Source organism: Microtus ochrogaster, chromosome 7 (assembly GCF_000317375.1).
Source record: "Microtus ochrogaster isolate Prairie Vole_2 chromosome 7, MicOch1.0, whole genome shotgun sequence".
In the NCBI taxonomy this organism is placed as follows: Eukaryota; Metazoa; Chordata; class Mammalia; order Rodentia; family Cricetidae; genus Microtus; species Microtus ochrogaster.
In genome coordinates, this window is record NC_022014.1 from 16,610,589 (window position 1) to 16,627,804 (window position 17,216).

Sequence of the window (17,216 nt, forward strand, 5' to 3'; positions counted from 1 at the left end):
GGTCTGGATGGAGTGGTCCTTTGGACTAGGAGAGGGAATCTGAGTCTATGTGGGGATACCCATACACATGGGACTGAGCTGGGGTGCTGCTTAGGATGGCAGAGAGGAGGGGCAGCTGCTAATCCACAGCAGGGCAGAGGTATGCCATCTTCAAGGATGACCTGGAAGGGCTTGGGGGGCTCTTCTCTCCCAAAGACCCACCTTGATGATGTCCTCATTGTCAGACTGGCACTCCACCAGGGCAGAAACATCAAGGACAAGGCCAGACACCTCAATGGCGATGACCTTGACGGGAATGGCCACAGTCCGGCCTGTCAGTATGGCAGTGTTGATGATCTCTGTGTCCTGCAGGGAGGCAGGGGCGGGAGGAGCTCTGCTGCATGCGTTTCTCCAAAGACATACCTGTCACCCACTGCTGCCACGCCTCAGATATCCACTTCCTCTGGGGAAGTGCAAGGGTCTGCCTCTGTCCAGCCCCAGGCTCTCCTGAGATGATCAGCTCAGACGGATGGCGGCAGTAGCCGTCCCTGCTTTCCGGGAACATCCATCCCTTTCCCTGAGCCAAAGCTCTCAGAGTGACATCAACACACCCTCCTGGCTGGTCACAGCGCTCTGGATGGGCCACCAGCCCTCCATCCCCTCTCTAAACAAACCACCCATATTCCTCTCCATGTGCCTTCTCCTACAGGAGCTGGGTCCTTCTGGATGGACTCCTGTCTTCATCTTAGGTGGGATGAGTGCTTCCTTTCTGATGACTTCCAAAACCTCACGGGGACAACCACTTTCTAGAAGAGCTCCCCTAAGCTCTCTTTCAGAGAGTTCTTCTATGGTGATTTCACCAGGAACAGAGCTGTGCCTGCTTCCTGTGGATGAGCACATGCCCAGTTCCACAGGCATCGTCTCAGAAGTGAAGTGGTCCTTCTTCCCTCCATCCACATGTACACGTGCTCAGCCCTGCCCAGTCCCACTACGCACATGGGAACTCATGGGCCTGGCTGGGGTGCTTGGTCGGGGCCTGCTTACCATGGCCAGGGGCAGGATGGCTTGCACATCCCTCTGGATGACCGTCAGCTCCGTGACAACCCTCTCCAGGTCGGGCAGGGCACTGTGGCCTCGATAATCAATGTGCCACATGATCCTCCGCTTCACAGACTGGCTGGTGAAATTCTCCATCTCGAAGTCCAGCTGCAAGATCTCCAGGGGTCCCTGACCTTCCCTGCAAGGCAGACAGGAGTGGGGGAGATGGAGGATGAAGGGCAGGGCTCTGCAGCCCTTAGCTACTCCCCTCAGCCCACCAGAGTACCCCAACCCCAGAATCCCATTTCTGATTTTTGGAAATTGACTCCCACCAGCACTCTGTGACTCCATCTTTCTCCGTGGAGATTAGTTATCCCAGGCCCCAGGTGCCTGCTCTGCAGAAGTGAAACTCACCAGGGGGGAAGGGGTGTGCCCTGGGCCCAGGCCACATCCACAGTGGCTGTTGAATGCTTCGCCCCAGTCAGCAGCTCTGAGGTCACACGCCACTGGCCACTTCGAGACTTGGTGCCTAGGAGGGTCACACCCTTCTTGGCCTTCACCCTGGAGCAAAAGTGAGGAAGAAAAGGCAGACTTTGATGCAAAGCTTGCTCACTTGGTTACCAGCCCTAGGTTGGAGCTGGGGACCGGGGAAGCAAGTGATCTGAATTACCATAGGATCTCCATTTAACATTTGGGTGGGTGATTGGTTCTGAAGTTGCAACTTTGGACACTGTCATCCCTTCTGTCTTGGCCCTGGCCTATTCCTTACTCTGTCTCTCCATACATTAGTAACACAACAACCTCTGTACACCTTCAGGTTTTCTCAGGAAGCCCCTTAGAACCAACAGCAGCTCAGAGAACACACCCTCCCTGCCTTTTATAAAGACAGGACCTAATGTAGCCCCAAGCTAACCCTCAACTTTCTACGTAGTCATGGGTGACTCTGAACTTCTGAAAATTCTCCTTCCTCCACCTCTAGAGCCCTGGGGTTATGGGTATGCAACGTGTCACCCAGTTTATGGGTGAAACCCAGGCTTCATGCATACTAGGTGAGCACTAAGCTACTTCCCCAGCCCTAGAACCACATTCTTATTGACGTGAGACACAGCAGCCCTGAGTTCTGCTGGGGCAAGAAAGAACAACATCCCTCCATCTTCACCGTGACAATACTTCAGAAAGCAAAGAGGTGAGGGTCTCCTCTGAGTCGACAGCTCCAGCCCCGCCTATTGCTTTTCACCATGGTTTTGGAGGGGCTCACAGCCTCATCACCCCCCTCTGGATGTGCATGAGATGCATCCCGCAGTAAACAAGCTTTGGTTGTGCCTTAATTACTGTTCCTAAAAGCGGGCTGATGAGCACCTCCCTACGTGGACGTGTTCTACTACTGTTCACGCAGCCCAGGATGGCTGGGAAAACTCATTCACACGTAAGTCTCCGTCACGGAATCAGGTAGACACTCCCTGGGAATCTGGGGGCTTTGTGGGTGTGTGCTCAGAGGAGGGAGTCTGCAGAGAAGCTGCAAGGCTGATGGGGAAATTCAGTTCCTAGACATGTGTGTTTGTGAAGAAGCATCTTGGTGGGACCTATCTAATGTCCTCAGAATCCCTGTCCTGACTCAAACCGTGACTTCCTACTAAAAAATAGATGTCAAGTTAGGGTGGGATATGATCAAGGCATCTGTGAGTGGGTGTGCTCTGTGCAGAAAGGACTAAGCATCCTTCCCAGCCCTGATCCTGCCCGTCTACACCCATGCTTGTAAAAAGGCTCATATTCACAAGTGCTGCAATTTTTTTTTTTTTTTTTTTTTGTGACACAGAGAAACAGAAAGAAGTTGTGGTCATGAACTGGGGATATGGCTCAGCAGGTAGAGGCCTTGGTCACCAAGCCTGACTTGAGTTGGATCCCTGAATCCACATGATGGACAGAGAAACTCCTGAGAGTTGCCCTCTAACCCCCACAAGAGGGCAATACCAGGCAGGCTTCACTCATACAAAACAAAATAAAAAATATAATTTTAAAAAAAGAAATTGTGGTTGTGTTGGATATAAGGACAAACAGGCTCGGAGATGTAGCTGCTCTAAAGAGGTGAATCTGGAGGAGACAGGATGAAGATGTTGAGGTTCTGAAGGGTCAGGGATGTACTTCACCTGGGCTAGGAAGCCCCTCTATTCTCAGGTGTCTTACCTGAGTGTGAAATGCTCCACGCTGGGCCTGGCAGCGGAGGAGGAGTTGGGTGCCAGATAGAGAAGGATGCTGAGTACCTCGCCAGGCCTGAGTGGCCTGTCGGGCAGGCGGATCATCAAGTTGCTGTCCAGCCTATGCTCCTGAACGGCCCTACGTGGCGGTGGCCGGAACAAGCTGATGCTGCCAATGCGTAGCAGCGGGTGCTGCGTGGGGGTTTCGCCACGCGCTGCTGCTCCCGGCCCGGGGCCGCGCCGCGCGCTCCCGCAGCCGCCCGCTGCATCGGGGGCGTGCAGCGTATAGTAGAGTTCTACCTGCTGGTTCTCGGCTGTCGCCTCGGGCTCCAGTCCGTCGGGGGACTTGCGGCGGGCGGTGGGCAGCGCAGCCGGAGCTGGGGGTCCGAACCAGGCCAGGGGCAGTTCAGCGCGCACCAAGCAGGTGGCTAAGGCCCCGCCCAGGCGACACGAGCTCCGCACCTCACGTGCGTCCCGGAAGGCGTGCAGACGGACACAGGGCAGCCGCTCGGTGACCCCGAAGTCGTCCCAGTCGCGACCGGCCACATAGAAAAGCACCTGTGCCACGGGCTGTGAGACGGGCACACGGGCGCGCACGATGAAGGCGCGTACTTTCCAGTTGACCGTCAGGCGCTCGGGGATGTCCAGGGTGCTGGACGGCTGCAGAAGTTCCCGAACCACCACTTGGCTGGTGCTGAAGGGTCCCAGGGACACGTTGAGAACCGGCAGCTCCTTGGTCTGGAACACCACGAAGGGCTCTGAGCGCTGTAGGGAGCTGTTGATTGTGGCTGGCGGCGAGGGCCGCGCCTCCTTCAGGAAGAAGGCTAGTCGTGTGTGCGACAGGCGGTAGCTAACCGGTAGCACAGGGCTGGCTTGCGATCCTGGGGGACTGGGGCTGGCTGGGTGGGAGCGGCTGGCAGCTATGGACAGAAAGCACAGAGGTCCGGAATGATCAGAAGAGACCTCTGGGGGCCTCATGGCACTATTCCTCCCACAACCCCCACTAATTCACCCATCCCATCTCCCCAGAGAACCTTCAGTGGGGCTGTATCCACTGGTGTCCTGAAAACCTGCAAAATAATGGATTTCCATGTTGGCTCAGTGGGTAAAGGCACTTTCTGTCCAGTCTGACAACCTGCGTTGCATCTCCCGAATCCACATAGTGGAAGGAGAGAACTGACGTCGACAAGTGGTCCTCTGACCCACCGCAAGCTGTGGTATAAGCCCCTTCCCCACAACACTGCAAAATGAGTAAATGGTTGCTGCCTCACCTGCCAAAGTTCTGTGCACAGAGGATTACTGCTCATGCCCTGCTCCAGCACCAGAGGGTTGACTTGGTGATCTTTGTCACTCTACACTGGGCTGGCATTTGGCACTTGGCACCTTTTAAAGTATTTGATCTCCACATCAATTTTAGGAGTGGCACTGTGATCTCCATACACTCAGTCACTTACATCTTACAGATGAAGGATTGAAGGTGAAGGGCACCTGTCACCGTCAATCTCAGGAGAAGATTCAAACCTGCCCTCCCAAATGGTGTAGGATCCCAAGAGCCCCTGTTATCTCAAGTCCCTTCGGCACACACTATGTAACTGGGGGACTTTGTCCTCCGTCTCCTAATCCTAAAGGGGCTCCTTCTCCCGAGCCATCAAGAAAGCTAACAGGTTCGGACTATTTTGTCTTGATCACTGCTGTGTCCTGAGCTGCACTGCACTCCCCTCACCTGGGGACTTCCCCCCTTTCTCCTGGGCACAGATGGGACATCCCTGCTCAAGTCCTGGGACAAGGAAAGGCCTGTAGATAATAAGGGTATGTGGTTGGAAGTCCATTTTGTGTTTTCCTGTAAGCTTTCTGAACTTATCCCTTCAACCCGAATCCAAGTGGTGCTGATGCCCAGCCAGGTGCTGGATGCCATTTGTGTTTGCGAATTACATTTTTTAAATGGAATTTATGCAACAGGATGGAAATATGTTCAACACTAAAGATTCTCTTGCCTACTCTCACAGGAAAACCCCAGCCCACCGGGCACCTTACTGAGAAATTCAATGTCTTTGACATGTGGCATCCAGGGCCCCTTGGCTCTAGTGCTCTTTCCTAGCCCCAGCTTGTAACGGGGCACCTCACTGTCACCCCTCTCCCGGACTGCCTCTCCTTGTTCGTGTTCTGCTCTTCCCTCCAATTTTCTCCTTGGACAAGCAGGCTGTAGCCTCAGTGCTACCTTCTCCAGGAATCCCTCTGGGATGCAGCCTCCACCCCGTGAAACTTCCTTCTCAGAGGCGTGCTCTCATTTCTGGTTTTATGGCCTTATCCTAGCCTCCAGGGAGCCTTTAGCCAGTCCAAGCACTCTGCCATGAATGACAGCAGACCCTCCGTCCGTGTCAGGCAGTGGAGACCCCAGTCAGTACGTGGCATTCCATACAGTTCACCCATACCCGTGGTTTCATCAATGTCATTTAGACCTTGCCAGATTCAAAAACATACGTACAGATTCCTCACAAGGGCTGTGAAGTCCACGTGCCCTGCTCTTGAGGCTCCAGTGTCTCTAACCTACTTAAAACCTGCAGTTTAATTTCCCAATTCAAAGCTAAGGTAAGGCTAGGGAGGTGGCTCGGTGGCTAAAGTGCTTCCTATGCAACAATGAAGGCCAGAGTTCGAATCCTCAGAACCCATGCGAATGCTCAGTGGGCAGACCAAGCCACCTTGGAATTCCAACTTCAGCTTCAGAAGGTGAGGATGGGACCCTCAGCGCAAGCTTGCTAATGAGACTAACCTTACTGGGAAGTTGTGGGTTTGACTGAGAGACCCCACCTCAGTGAATAGGTGGAAGAGTGATCAAGGTTGATTTCCAACATCAACCTTTGGCCTCTGCACACACATGCACACATGTGCAGGAGCAACTCTTAACACACGTGCCTGTACAATGCAAGCATGCATATACACACATGGATATCACACACACACACACACACACACACACACACACACGAAAATGGAAAAAGAAAAGCTAAGGTAACTAAATCTGATGTGCTGGCTATAATCCCAGCACATAGGAAGTTGAGGCAGGAGGATGGCAAGTTTGAGGTTAGCTTGGGCTACCTGAGGACACCAACTCAAAACAAAATGGAAATCAAAACCCGAAAGCAATGGGCCCTTGCTAGGTCCCAGAATCCATTGTGGTATGAGGGGCACTTGATCTAACCTGTCTTCTCTCCAGCAGCCCACAGGGTCACCCAGGGGTACCATTGGTCCCTGGAAGCCAAGGGTATCTCCACCAGGCTGCCCTCCTCTGCTCTCAGGGCTCCAACAGGCCTTAGTTCTTCATCCCTGCTGCTCCCTACAAGTCCTGGCAAGCACTGCAATGGAGGAGAGTAAGCAGCTATGATGGGCTCTGGGAGGTGTTTGTGGTGATGGAGAGAGCCTTTCTGCCTGGCCTGGTCCCCTCTAGCAGAGCAGCTTCAGGGCTGGCCTCTGAGCCATGTGGAAACAAGGTGACAGCCTTAGTTAGGGCACCAGCCAGCCAGCTCTGAGAGCAGCAGGAGGCCAGGGAGCTGATACTGGCTCAGATTCTCGGCCAAGGCTTCTCCCTGTACAAATGGCTTCCTACTTCTAGCCTCTGTTGCCACCTAAAATCGCAGAAGTGACATCAGCCCCAGTCATCACAGGGATCCTGAAAGCGGGAAGAGCAGCCTCAGGAGAGTGGGGGCTCTGCTATCTGTGAAGGGGCTGTGAAGAAGGTGGCTGAGGTAGAATTGCACCATGTTTGCCCTCTGGCTTGGAGTAGCAGCAACAGTCAGTGGGCTGTGTTCTGAATGCAGACAGGGAGAGCCAGGCAGGGTGGGAGGTCAAAACCCTGACCTGGCCCTGCCCTCGCCAACAGTCCCGTGAGCCTTCTGGAGGCTGCTAAGTGACTCTTAGCCCCATTTGCCCCCTTTACGCTTTTCATGGCTGACCATCTGGAGCCTTTGGAGGCAGCCTGGGAGTGGAGGCCACCCAAAGGGCACTGGACTCTAATGGAAGTAAAGGAAGAGATGGGGACAGCCCCTCTGTCTTCTGGAGTAAGGCCAGCCTGGCAGAGTCAAACTATCAAATCTTCCAAATCACCTTCTGTGTCCCATTAGTCTGAGGCACCCTTTGGGGCCTGCCTGGGGAGCGGGGTTGTAGGGCAGAGCTGCCAGGGTTGCAGGCCCTGGGCTTGCACTGGCTCTTCCCTGGAGCCCTTTTCCCTGATAGCACGCTTTCTGCCTCTTACAGACATTTGTGTAACAATTTGTCCTGAGATCAAAACATTCTATCCTACAGGGGAGCTCCTTAAGCAGGGAGGTAAACAACTTTAAAACAACCAGCTTCAAGAACTCCCTGAAACTGACCAGATTCTCTAGGTCCACCCTAGACACAGTAAATAATAAAAGTTGAGAGTCCCTCTTAGAGGGGCGGGGGAAGCTGTGCTGCTAAGACTCAGAGAAGCTGATCTGTCAAAGAAGATTCAAAAGAGCTACATAGTCTCAGACCAGAGCAGCTGCCTGGGAGAAGTTGGGACCCGCCAGCTGCCACAGAGCTGCCCTGAGAGGTTTAGACCAGACTCGCCCAGAAAGGCCCACTCTCCAACCTGCAGAGCTGCCTGCAGGCTGTGCACCTGCTCCAGGTTCCCAGCCCGGTGAGCCGCCACCCATGCTGGGGTGAGCTCTGTTAATGCCGCTGCCTTCGAGTCATTCCTGCTCCTGTAAGTAACCCCTCACCCATATTCCTGTAAGTAACTCCAGTAAAAGCCACTGGTTCACCAAGTTGGACTCTGATGTTATCTATACGTTGGTCTGTCATGGGATCCCTGTGTGGGGTTGAGGGAAAGTTTGTCACACAGCACCCATCTTTGGTCAGGGGTGTCTTTCCCGAGTGACTGTCGAATGAGCTCCACTTCTGCAGACATCCTAGGCTCTTCCCTCCCTATCTTTCTCTCCTCCCCTTCTTTGAAGGTGGGGTCTCATGTAGCCCTTGATAGCTATGTAGCAGAAGATGACCTGAACTCTTGACCTTCCTGACTCTACTTCAGGAGTGCTGGGATTGCAGCAGACTTTTTTTTTTTTTTTTTGAGGTAGTGGGCATTGAATCCAAGGCTTCCTGCATGCTAAGCAGACGCTCTACCAATGGTGTTACATCCCAAGCACAGAAACTAGAGAGCCTTTCTCCATTTAGTTCCTTCATAGGACTGCCACTCAACTGACTTGGTGGACTGTGCAGGAAACTGTGGTTTCTTCTGTCCACCAGAACTTTGCTCCCCCAGGACAATGACAACAACAAGTGTCCTGTATTATTCAAGCACTTAGGACATGGCTGATACACAGTAGACCCTCAGCCAATGTTCACTGAAAGGATGAATTTCTCTGAGTGGTAATTTTCTCCTTGGTGAAGCCTCCAGAGGAGCCTGGATGGGTCCCAGATGGGGGAGGCTTCTGACTCTGGCTCTTAGCCTCTTTCCCTGACCTTATAAATAAGGAGACTAAGCTTCGGAAAGGGAGTGCCTGCCCTAAGCAAACAGCCAGCATTCGAGCTGATCAGAGCACTGCCCCTTTTCCTGTTTGTGGCATGGTGACCCACAGCAGCCCCTGTCACCCGCATCTCCCACCCCCCTAAGAGAAACTCTGAGTCACTGTATCCTGCTGGCTGTCCTCTGTGGTGGAAGAGGTTTGGTCTCTGCCTTGGATCCTGTGTCTTCAGTCAAAAGGAAGCTGCCTGGCCTCTAGAGGCTCTGGTTTCCTTTGGGAAATAGGGGAGGCACTAGACATTTTCTTGGGTGGCTGCAAAGTACAGGAAGTAGGGCTGATGGAGTCAGTAGAGGTCACTCAGAGGCCATGGTTTCAGAGCTAGTGAACATGTGCCTCCTGAGTATAAGTACTGACACTGAGACACACACACACACACACACACACACACACACACACACACACACACACACGGTGTCCTGAGACTTAGCAGAGAGCTGTAAACATTGGACTTCATGGAGCAAGACCTCTTAGGGAGAAGAAACACCTGGAAATCTCAGTTTCTCTCTTTGTCTCTGTCTCCCCTGCCTCTCTCTGGTGTATTTAAGACAGGGTCTCACCATGTAACCCAGTCTGACTTTGAACTTGGGATCATTCTGCCTCAGATTCCCAAGTTCTGGGATTACATACATTTGCACCCCTGAATCTGCTTTAGAAGGTTGCTAAAGACAGACAGATGTGGGGTAGTGTCTGGAGATCCACACAAACATGGAGGTCAGGGCATGTCAGTGGCGGGTGAGTAAGAGGAAACTGACGGGTAAGACAGGGTGGTAAGGACAGCTGGGATCAGCTTTGGCAGACTCACACACAGCAGCTGCCGACGACCTGCACGGCAAACCTGCAGACAGGCCTGGAAGCCTATGCATGCCCCCTGCCTTATGCATGCATGCACATAAGAATCTCACCCGTGCCTGCTCAGCACATCCCCCCCCCCCAAGCAGGCTACCCACAGCACGTCACTGGCATGACCCTAGGCTCCAAGGTCACCTGGCTCTTCGGTTTCAGCTATAGTGCCTGGCTCTGCCTTTGTGCCTCTGGCCACATTTTGGTACCTGGGTCTCTTTTCCTTGTTAGCATCTCCTGCACAAGAGGATTCTGTCTTTTTTGTCTTCCGATGTGTGTCAGGAGCTGGACTATGTCCTCCTAGTTCAGACAACCAAGATCTCAGCATGCGGCTGTCTGCAGATAAAGTCTCTAAAGAGGCCCGGCAGGTATTGGGAAGCTGCAGGCCCAGTGTGACAAGATGTCTTCATAAGGGGACAGCAGACAGGTGTACCCAGAGGCAAGATGACACGAGACACAAGGGACCAGTAGGAAGAGGCTCTCGCTACAAAAGATTCCACCCACACCACCTCTGTTGTCTGCTCTTAGAACTGCGAGATGACATGTCTCAGGTGCCCAAGCCACCCACCTGCTGCCTTATCCTGGTATTCCTGGAAAATCATTACTTGAGAACGGGCTGCTCCTGCCCCTTCACAGCCTCCGTTTCCTCCGGTACGTGATTGTGTAAGGTAACAGAGGAAGAAAACTTGCGGGTACTGTCCATCTTTTGCATGTGGGATAGTGATGGACATTCAGGGGACCATCCCAAAGCCTTCCAGGTTATGCCTAGCCAGGGACCCTTCCTGTAAAGGCGGGACCAGGTCAACCCTTCCTACTATTGGAAAGATGAAGGAATGAGCAGTGTCCTGCAGGAAGGGCATCCAATCTACCAGGACACACGGGAAGGCTTGCCCATGGGATGGGCATCTGGGGATGAGGCATTTCTCTCAGGTGTTGGCAATCCCCAGCCCCTGAAGGTCTTCTGTCTCTGGTCTCTCTGTGCAGCTCCAGTTCTGGAGCCAGTATCAAGCAGAGCATCAAAGAGCTCCCACATAATTACTCAGTGGCTATTCTCCTGGGACCGGAGGATGCCAGATCACCTCAGTTGGTCTGTATGGAGGCCCCTCAAAACCACTTCTGCCATTAGACCTGCAAGCCTGCGTTTTGTCGTATCTGCCTTTGCATCTGAGCTGGGATATGACAGCCAGGGGCTAGACTGGCTTTATGCAGTACAGTGAGGCTCCCGGTAGATGCTGGACAAATGGCAGTCATACGCCTTTATGATGCTGGGGACACGTGCAAGGAGGAGGCGGGTGGACAGAGTTCCCGCCCTCGGCATTTCAGACGGGCCTTAGGCATAATGGTCGATGACTGGGTGCAGAGGCTAGTCCTCTCCTCTTTCTTTATTGAATGCAGAAATAAATCTCCCTGGAGGCTCAGGGCTGGGGACACTGGCCACCTCCCTGCATCTAATCACGATCAGATGCCTCCTGCCTCTACCTCTAATTGTCCCTAAATTAAAACTAATCACTTTCAAATTAGAAAAAAAAAGTGTCATTAGCTTTGGTGAGTTTGAGGCAATGGAGCCCAGCTGTGCTCATGGGTGCTGGTCTGTGTGCTAGGAGATGGCTGTGACTGTGTGTGTGTGTGTGTGTGTGTGTGTGTGTACACATCCACAGGCATGTGGGTCACACGGAAGGTTGGTGTCTGGGGACCCTTCAGTTCCTGCTTTGAAGCTGGAATGAAGAAGAGCCGATAGGGCCTTGAGACCCAGGCAGGCCAACACAGTTGGGATCCCACAGGAGTTAGTTCCAGATTTCCATGTCCACCTGAACCCTGGATACATGTAGTTAGCATCATAGAAGTTTAATTGGAAGAGCACCGAGGGCACCAAAGGGGCAGATTCTCAAGGCTGAAGGGCAGCAATGATGACATTTTATGATGACAAACACCCAGAGCCCATGGCAGTGCCTGGACTACCAGTACCAGAGGAAGCCTGTTCATCGGACCTGTGGGTGGATACAGGCCCCGGGTGGATGAACAAACGAGGGGAAAGGAAAGGCAGGTGATGGGTTTCCTAGGGGCCATGTCATCCATGTTCAGGGGGCATCCTGCCACCAACTATCCAACCCTACATGGTAGAAGAAGTTAAAGCTGGCATGGAAGAGGACTCTGCCCCAGGGAGTAGTGAGCCCAGGCCTTCTTTCCTTGAGCTGAGCAGTGGGTCTGGCTTAGAACGCTGTTTTTCTGCCCTCTGTGACCTATATCCCAGCAGGAAAAAGGAAATTGAATAATATGGCAACCAGTGTCCCTGTGGGGCAGACTGCCATGGGGGAAACCTTGCTTCGGAGAAAGCTCATTTAGATAATAAACAAACGACATCCACTGTTTGCAAGTATTAAAGACGCAGGGTGTTCCCTGGCCCCACAGCAACAGTGCCAACCACACAAACTGTCTAGGAAGCAAGTTCACACCGCGTGCACCGTCCCTGCCACCACCAGGGCTCGGGATCAAACAAAGGGCCTGGGCCTGGTGTGTGTCCCGCAACTGCCTACTGCCAAGCAAACACTCCAGCCTCAAAGGTGACACCAAGGGGTTGGGGATGCCAGTCACAGCCCAGCTTAGCATACGCAAGACCCTGGGTTCAATCCTCCATAACACACACAGACACACACACACAGAGACACACACACAGACACACAGACACACACACAAACACACACACACAGGCACACACACAGACACACACACAGACACACACACACAGGCACACACACACAGACACACACAGACACACACACAGACACACACACAGACACAGACACACACACACAAACACACACACACACACACACACACACACACAATTTTAAAGGATTTGAAACCCTTCACATCTTTCCCTCAGCAAACCCTCCCTCGGGAGACTCATAAGCAGGAACACGATGGAGGATTAGTACAGAAATTGGCTTTGCAGTCATGAGCCGAGTAAACAAGAGACAACTTAAAATGTCTGAAAGGAGAACTGGGTTAAACATGCAAACATATGCAAATGAAGACCTGATCGGGTGCTGATGACGTGTGCAAAGGGGAGGGACTCGGAGAAGGTGCGCTGGCTGAGAAGGGCTGCCAAGCACCAGGGAACAACGTGGGCAGATGCAGACCAGCCAGGGAGAGGATGCATCAGGATGCTAATGGTGTTATCTTGGGCTGGGGGGAGTTTGGGTAACTGTCAATTTTTTATTTCATCCTTTTATGTATTTCTCAGTTGTCTACAATGAACATGTATGGCTTATAAAATTGAAAACAATAAATGCCTTTTTAAAGGAAGAGAAGTGGTAGAAGCTGTTCTGAGGATAAAAATAAAGGACTGTTGAAAAGGAAGGAAACCTGTGGGGCTCTGCTGTTGCACAAACTCATATTTAAGTGACAGCTCTGACATGTCTAGCTGGGTGACCTTTCGCAGGTTGCTTAACTTCTCTGAGCCTCCATTTCTTACACCTGTAAAATCAGTGTCACGGTCTAGTTCACAAAGTCATTGTAGGTAAATTGGTGTCCTCAGGGATGGAACTGGTGTCACACGTTCATTTCTTCCTCTGTTTCTTTACCAATACTCATTGGTCATGTAGCTCAAGGGGAGGGAAAAGCTGACATGGTTTCCTCAGTACTTAGAGCACTGTTTGGCCTATGGGAAGTGTCCCTGTCAATTTCTCTTAGGTTAAATGGGAGAAGTTAAGAGGTGACAGGTGCATAATGCAGGGTCCCAAGAAGCACAGAGACTGGGAGGAGTGTGAGCTCTGGGAGCCCTAGAAGCCAGCCAGGAGGTCCTACCCGTGGCCTGCTGTGTGACCCGTGTCAGGGCCCCTGTGCTCTCTGGGACTCAACTTCCTAGCACGGGTGAAGCCAATCCCTGCCCTGTGCCACATGGGTGATCCAGGGAGGTCCATTCTGGACAAAATGCATCTCAAAGGGACAAAGCATTGGTAGCTGGGCCTCCTCCTCATAGGCAGGGTCTCCCTGTGTCTGGGTTGAAGGTCCTCTGCTTAAGTTCCGGAACCAAGTAGCTCCAGCTTTGCTGACCCACCCAGTGACCAGCATGGGGTTGCTTCTGGATTCTTCTAAGTACTCAAGGATGCTTCTAACCAGTTACAGGCTAGTTCCCACAGCAGATGGAGGTAGATGGGGGAAGAAGAATGGAGAAGCTTCCAGCAGCCTAGAGTTCCCAGATGCTTCAGTAGCCTCCTTGTACCCCTAGATCCTGAAGCAGCCCCAAAGACTGGCACCCCCTACTCCCCTACCCTATGCTGGACAGAACCCAAGGCTTCCGTGAATGCTGTGGGTGGGACAGATTCCTGTCTCTGTTGCTGTAACTTTTTCAGGGGCCCCACACCCACATCTGTCTGGGCGCTTCCATCTCTTCACTAAAAGGGCATCAAGAAGAAGACATAGGCCATGAAGGCTGTGGCCAGCAGGCTCAGCCATTATACGCTGTGTGGCCTTGAGTAGGGGCTCTGCACTCCACCTCTGGTCCCCTCCCACTCAGTAAAATGGAGTGAGAACAGCACCTTCTTTCAGGGAATGCCTTTAAGAGTCTAGTGAAGAACTGCCCACATGATGTCCCCAGCATGGCTCAGGCCTAAATGTGATTATCACCACCGTTAACTGCATCCCCACATGGCCTCACGGGTCAGTGCCCTGGGGTCCTCCAAGACCCAGCTACTGAATGTCCTCCCTCTCATGTGGAACCCCAATGCTAGTGCTCCTTTGCTGACAGTGGGGTTTGTTTCCTGCTTTGGGTAGGCCCAGCTGTTCTCTTGATTCCTGGCACTCAGCACACAGTCTGGTACCAGTTTCCTGCTGAATGGAGCACTGTATGAATGAGTTAATGAATGAATGAATGAATGAATGAATGAATGAATGAATGAATGAGTAATGTGGTCTTAGTGAGGAGGCTATGCCTGCTAACATGTATGTGCACAGTCTCAGGACCTCTGCCAGGCTCCCTGCATCCCTTCTTGGCTCACCCGTCCTGAACTAGCTACTCCTTTTGCTTGCTATCCACAACCCTTCACCATCGAGACAGCTGCAGCTCCTTAGAGAGAAGGCCACTGGAGCAGCCCAGACAGAGCAGGGGGCCTGCCTGCATCCGAGAGTCAGGAAGAGCAGCAGGTACCCCAGGGCAGGTGACCAGGGGCCCACAAAGCTTCTGCAGAGACATCAGCTAGCTGATGCTGATTCAGGGAACCCGAAACCCCGTGAGTACAGACTGCTCACAGTACACAGCCACCACAGTATCAGAACCAGAACTCCCTGAATCTCTGCCTGCCAGACCGGAACCTCACTACCAGGCTGGTCCTGGGAGTCGGTTAGTCCCTGCCAGTCTCCGCTGTAGTGGCATTCTGGGAGAAACTTGCATGAAGGGGTGGAGACACGGAAGGCGAGAAGGCAAAGCTCCAGTGGGGTGTGAGTACCTGTGATTTAGAGGAAGTACAACCCAGGCTGCTGTCCCTGGGCTACAGGGAGCCCAGAGGCTCAGGCCTAGGGAAGAGAACCTTCCCTTGCCAGTTCAGCGACTCTGTCTCCCTATGCCTGTCTGTGTCGAGAGCCTCTGTCTGCTGGTCCATCTGCATCGGTGACCCCAGGATTGCCTCCAGAGATCTGTGAAGACCAAGAGGCTTTGTGCTTCCAGCTCAGCGGCTCATGCCCTGGAGCTGCTACTGTGGAAGGCCCAGTAGTCATGACCTCCCATGTGAGGACTCTTATGTGATGGGAGTGGGTGGGCAGGGATGGAGGAAGTGGGGTCAAGGGCCTGGAGTCAGTTAGTGGGTGTACACCAAGAGATGAAAGAGATCCTTGAGACTCTGGTGATAGCCCTTTGTCCCTATCTGCAGCCCCTGTCCAGGCCAGCACCCACAGCATGGAAAGCTCCCTGTTCAACTATCACTATTTGAGACCCCCATCATGACCTCCATAGATAGAACCTCTTGCAGGGCAAGGTTTCTTAGGGTTTGAAGTGAGCATTAGTGACTGGGGAAGATGGTGAATGTCTTAGCTTGGGTGCCTATAGCTCTAATAAAATACCATGACCAAAAGCAGCTTGGGGATGAAAAGGTTCATTTTGCCTCCATCATCAGAGGAAACCAAGGCAGAAACCTGGAGGCAGGGACTGAAGCGGAGGCCATGGGAAAACACTACTTACTGGCTTGCTCAGCCAGCTACAGGACCCACCCATCCAGGGACATCACTGGACCCCCTACATCAATCATTAGTCAAGAAAATGCCCCCCCCCAACACACACACAAATGTGCCTACAGGCCAATCTGATGGAGACAATTCCTCACCTGAGACCCCTTCTTCCTAGATAGGTCTAGGCTTGTGTCAAGTGGACAAAAGGCAAGGAGCACAGGGATGAAAACAAACACAGGGACAGAGCACTAAAGGGCCTTGGAGACAAAGACATGCCTTCGCCAGCCAGGAAGGGGCTGCATAAAGCAGGGAGGAAGGCAGTGTGGGAGGCACAGGCCGAAGGAGGGCTTGAGACCATCCCCTGCAGAATTCTGACTTGCTCTGAAATCCACCTACCTAACCCAGCAGGCTAGGCAGGGTCTGGGGAGGGAAAGAGACCTAACTAAGACACATTGAGAGGAGGCTGGAGGGAAGGCCTGGGGGAGGGAGGGAGGGTGAGCACAGTCGCTGTTCTGAGGAGAGGGAGGAGGGAGCCAGGGCAGAAGGAGGGCTGGGGAGGACTGAGAAGGAGGCCAATACCTGTGCAAAGTTGCAGGCCTAGGCTGGAACTGAATCTGCGGGGAAGGGCGGGGGAGGGCGGGGGAGGGCGCAGCGCCGAGTTACACTAAATGACTAATGTGCATTATCCTAATTATAGCGGAGCAAGCTGAGCCCCCCACCAGCGTGGGCCGCCTGCATGCATCTCCTAATAAACAATTAGCCCAAACAACAGAAAAGGAAAGGAAAGGAGTGTGTGTGTGTGTGTGTGTGTGTGTACAGAGACAGACAGAGACACAGAGAGAGAGACAGAGAGATTGCATGCTAGCATACCTGCTGGGTAAGGGGCGGGGCTTGGTAGAGAAGCTCTAGGGAGAGCTGAGGAGACAAGTCAGCCCCCCAGTCTGTTGGCGAGGGTTGAGCAGAGATGAGGACTATTGCAAGCAGCAGGGCCCTACCTGTTTAGGGGTAGGGTGCATGAGGATCTAACTAACCTTCAAGAGCTGCATCTGAAGTGCAAGGCATTGGGCCATGTCACTGGCCCTCACCATAACCCCTGGGGAGAACAATGGTGTCCTTAGTTTTGTCAATGAAAGAAATGAAGTTCAGGGAGGCTAAGAGGGGTGCCCAGGACACACAGCTGGAGTGAATGCCCATCAACCACTTCCCCAGGTGGGTGTCATTAGCGGCTTCCTTATACATGAATGAACTGGAAGTCTTGACAGTGCTACTGAGGGGTCAGACTGGTCTCACTGTGACTGCAGACCAGAGACCGCCCGACTTAGGTTCTAAAGATGAGGTGCAGAGTGAGGTCCGACGATAGGGACTTCGGCAAGGACGGCTGGGGAGAGCCAAAGTGGAAGGAGTGAACCTTGTGAGCCCTAGCAGGCCGTTCTCTCCGCCCGAGTACTCTGCTCCTGTACTT

The 17,216-nt window shown here is 53.0% G+C and overlaps 1 protein-coding gene across 1 annotated transcript in view; it reads right to left on the minus strand.

Annotated features, from left to right (window-relative positions):
- The window catches only part of Tmem132e (transmembrane protein 132E), a 55,200-nt gene that overhangs the window by 8,158 nt on the left and 29,826 nt on the right, over window positions 1-17,216 (minus strand). Inside the window, exons 2-5 of the mRNA XM_005349388.3 lie at window positions 3,202-4,132; window positions 1,432-1,578; window positions 1,024-1,216; window positions 202-345 (exon numbers count right to left, since the gene is read on the minus strand). Of these exons, the coding sequence (XP_005349445.1) occupies window positions 202-345; window positions 1,024-1,216; window positions 1,432-1,578; window positions 3,202-4,132 (1,415 nt within the window). The remainder of the gene's footprint in view (window positions 1-201; window positions 346-1,023; window positions 1,217-1,431; window positions 1,579-3,201; window positions 4,133-17,216) is intronic.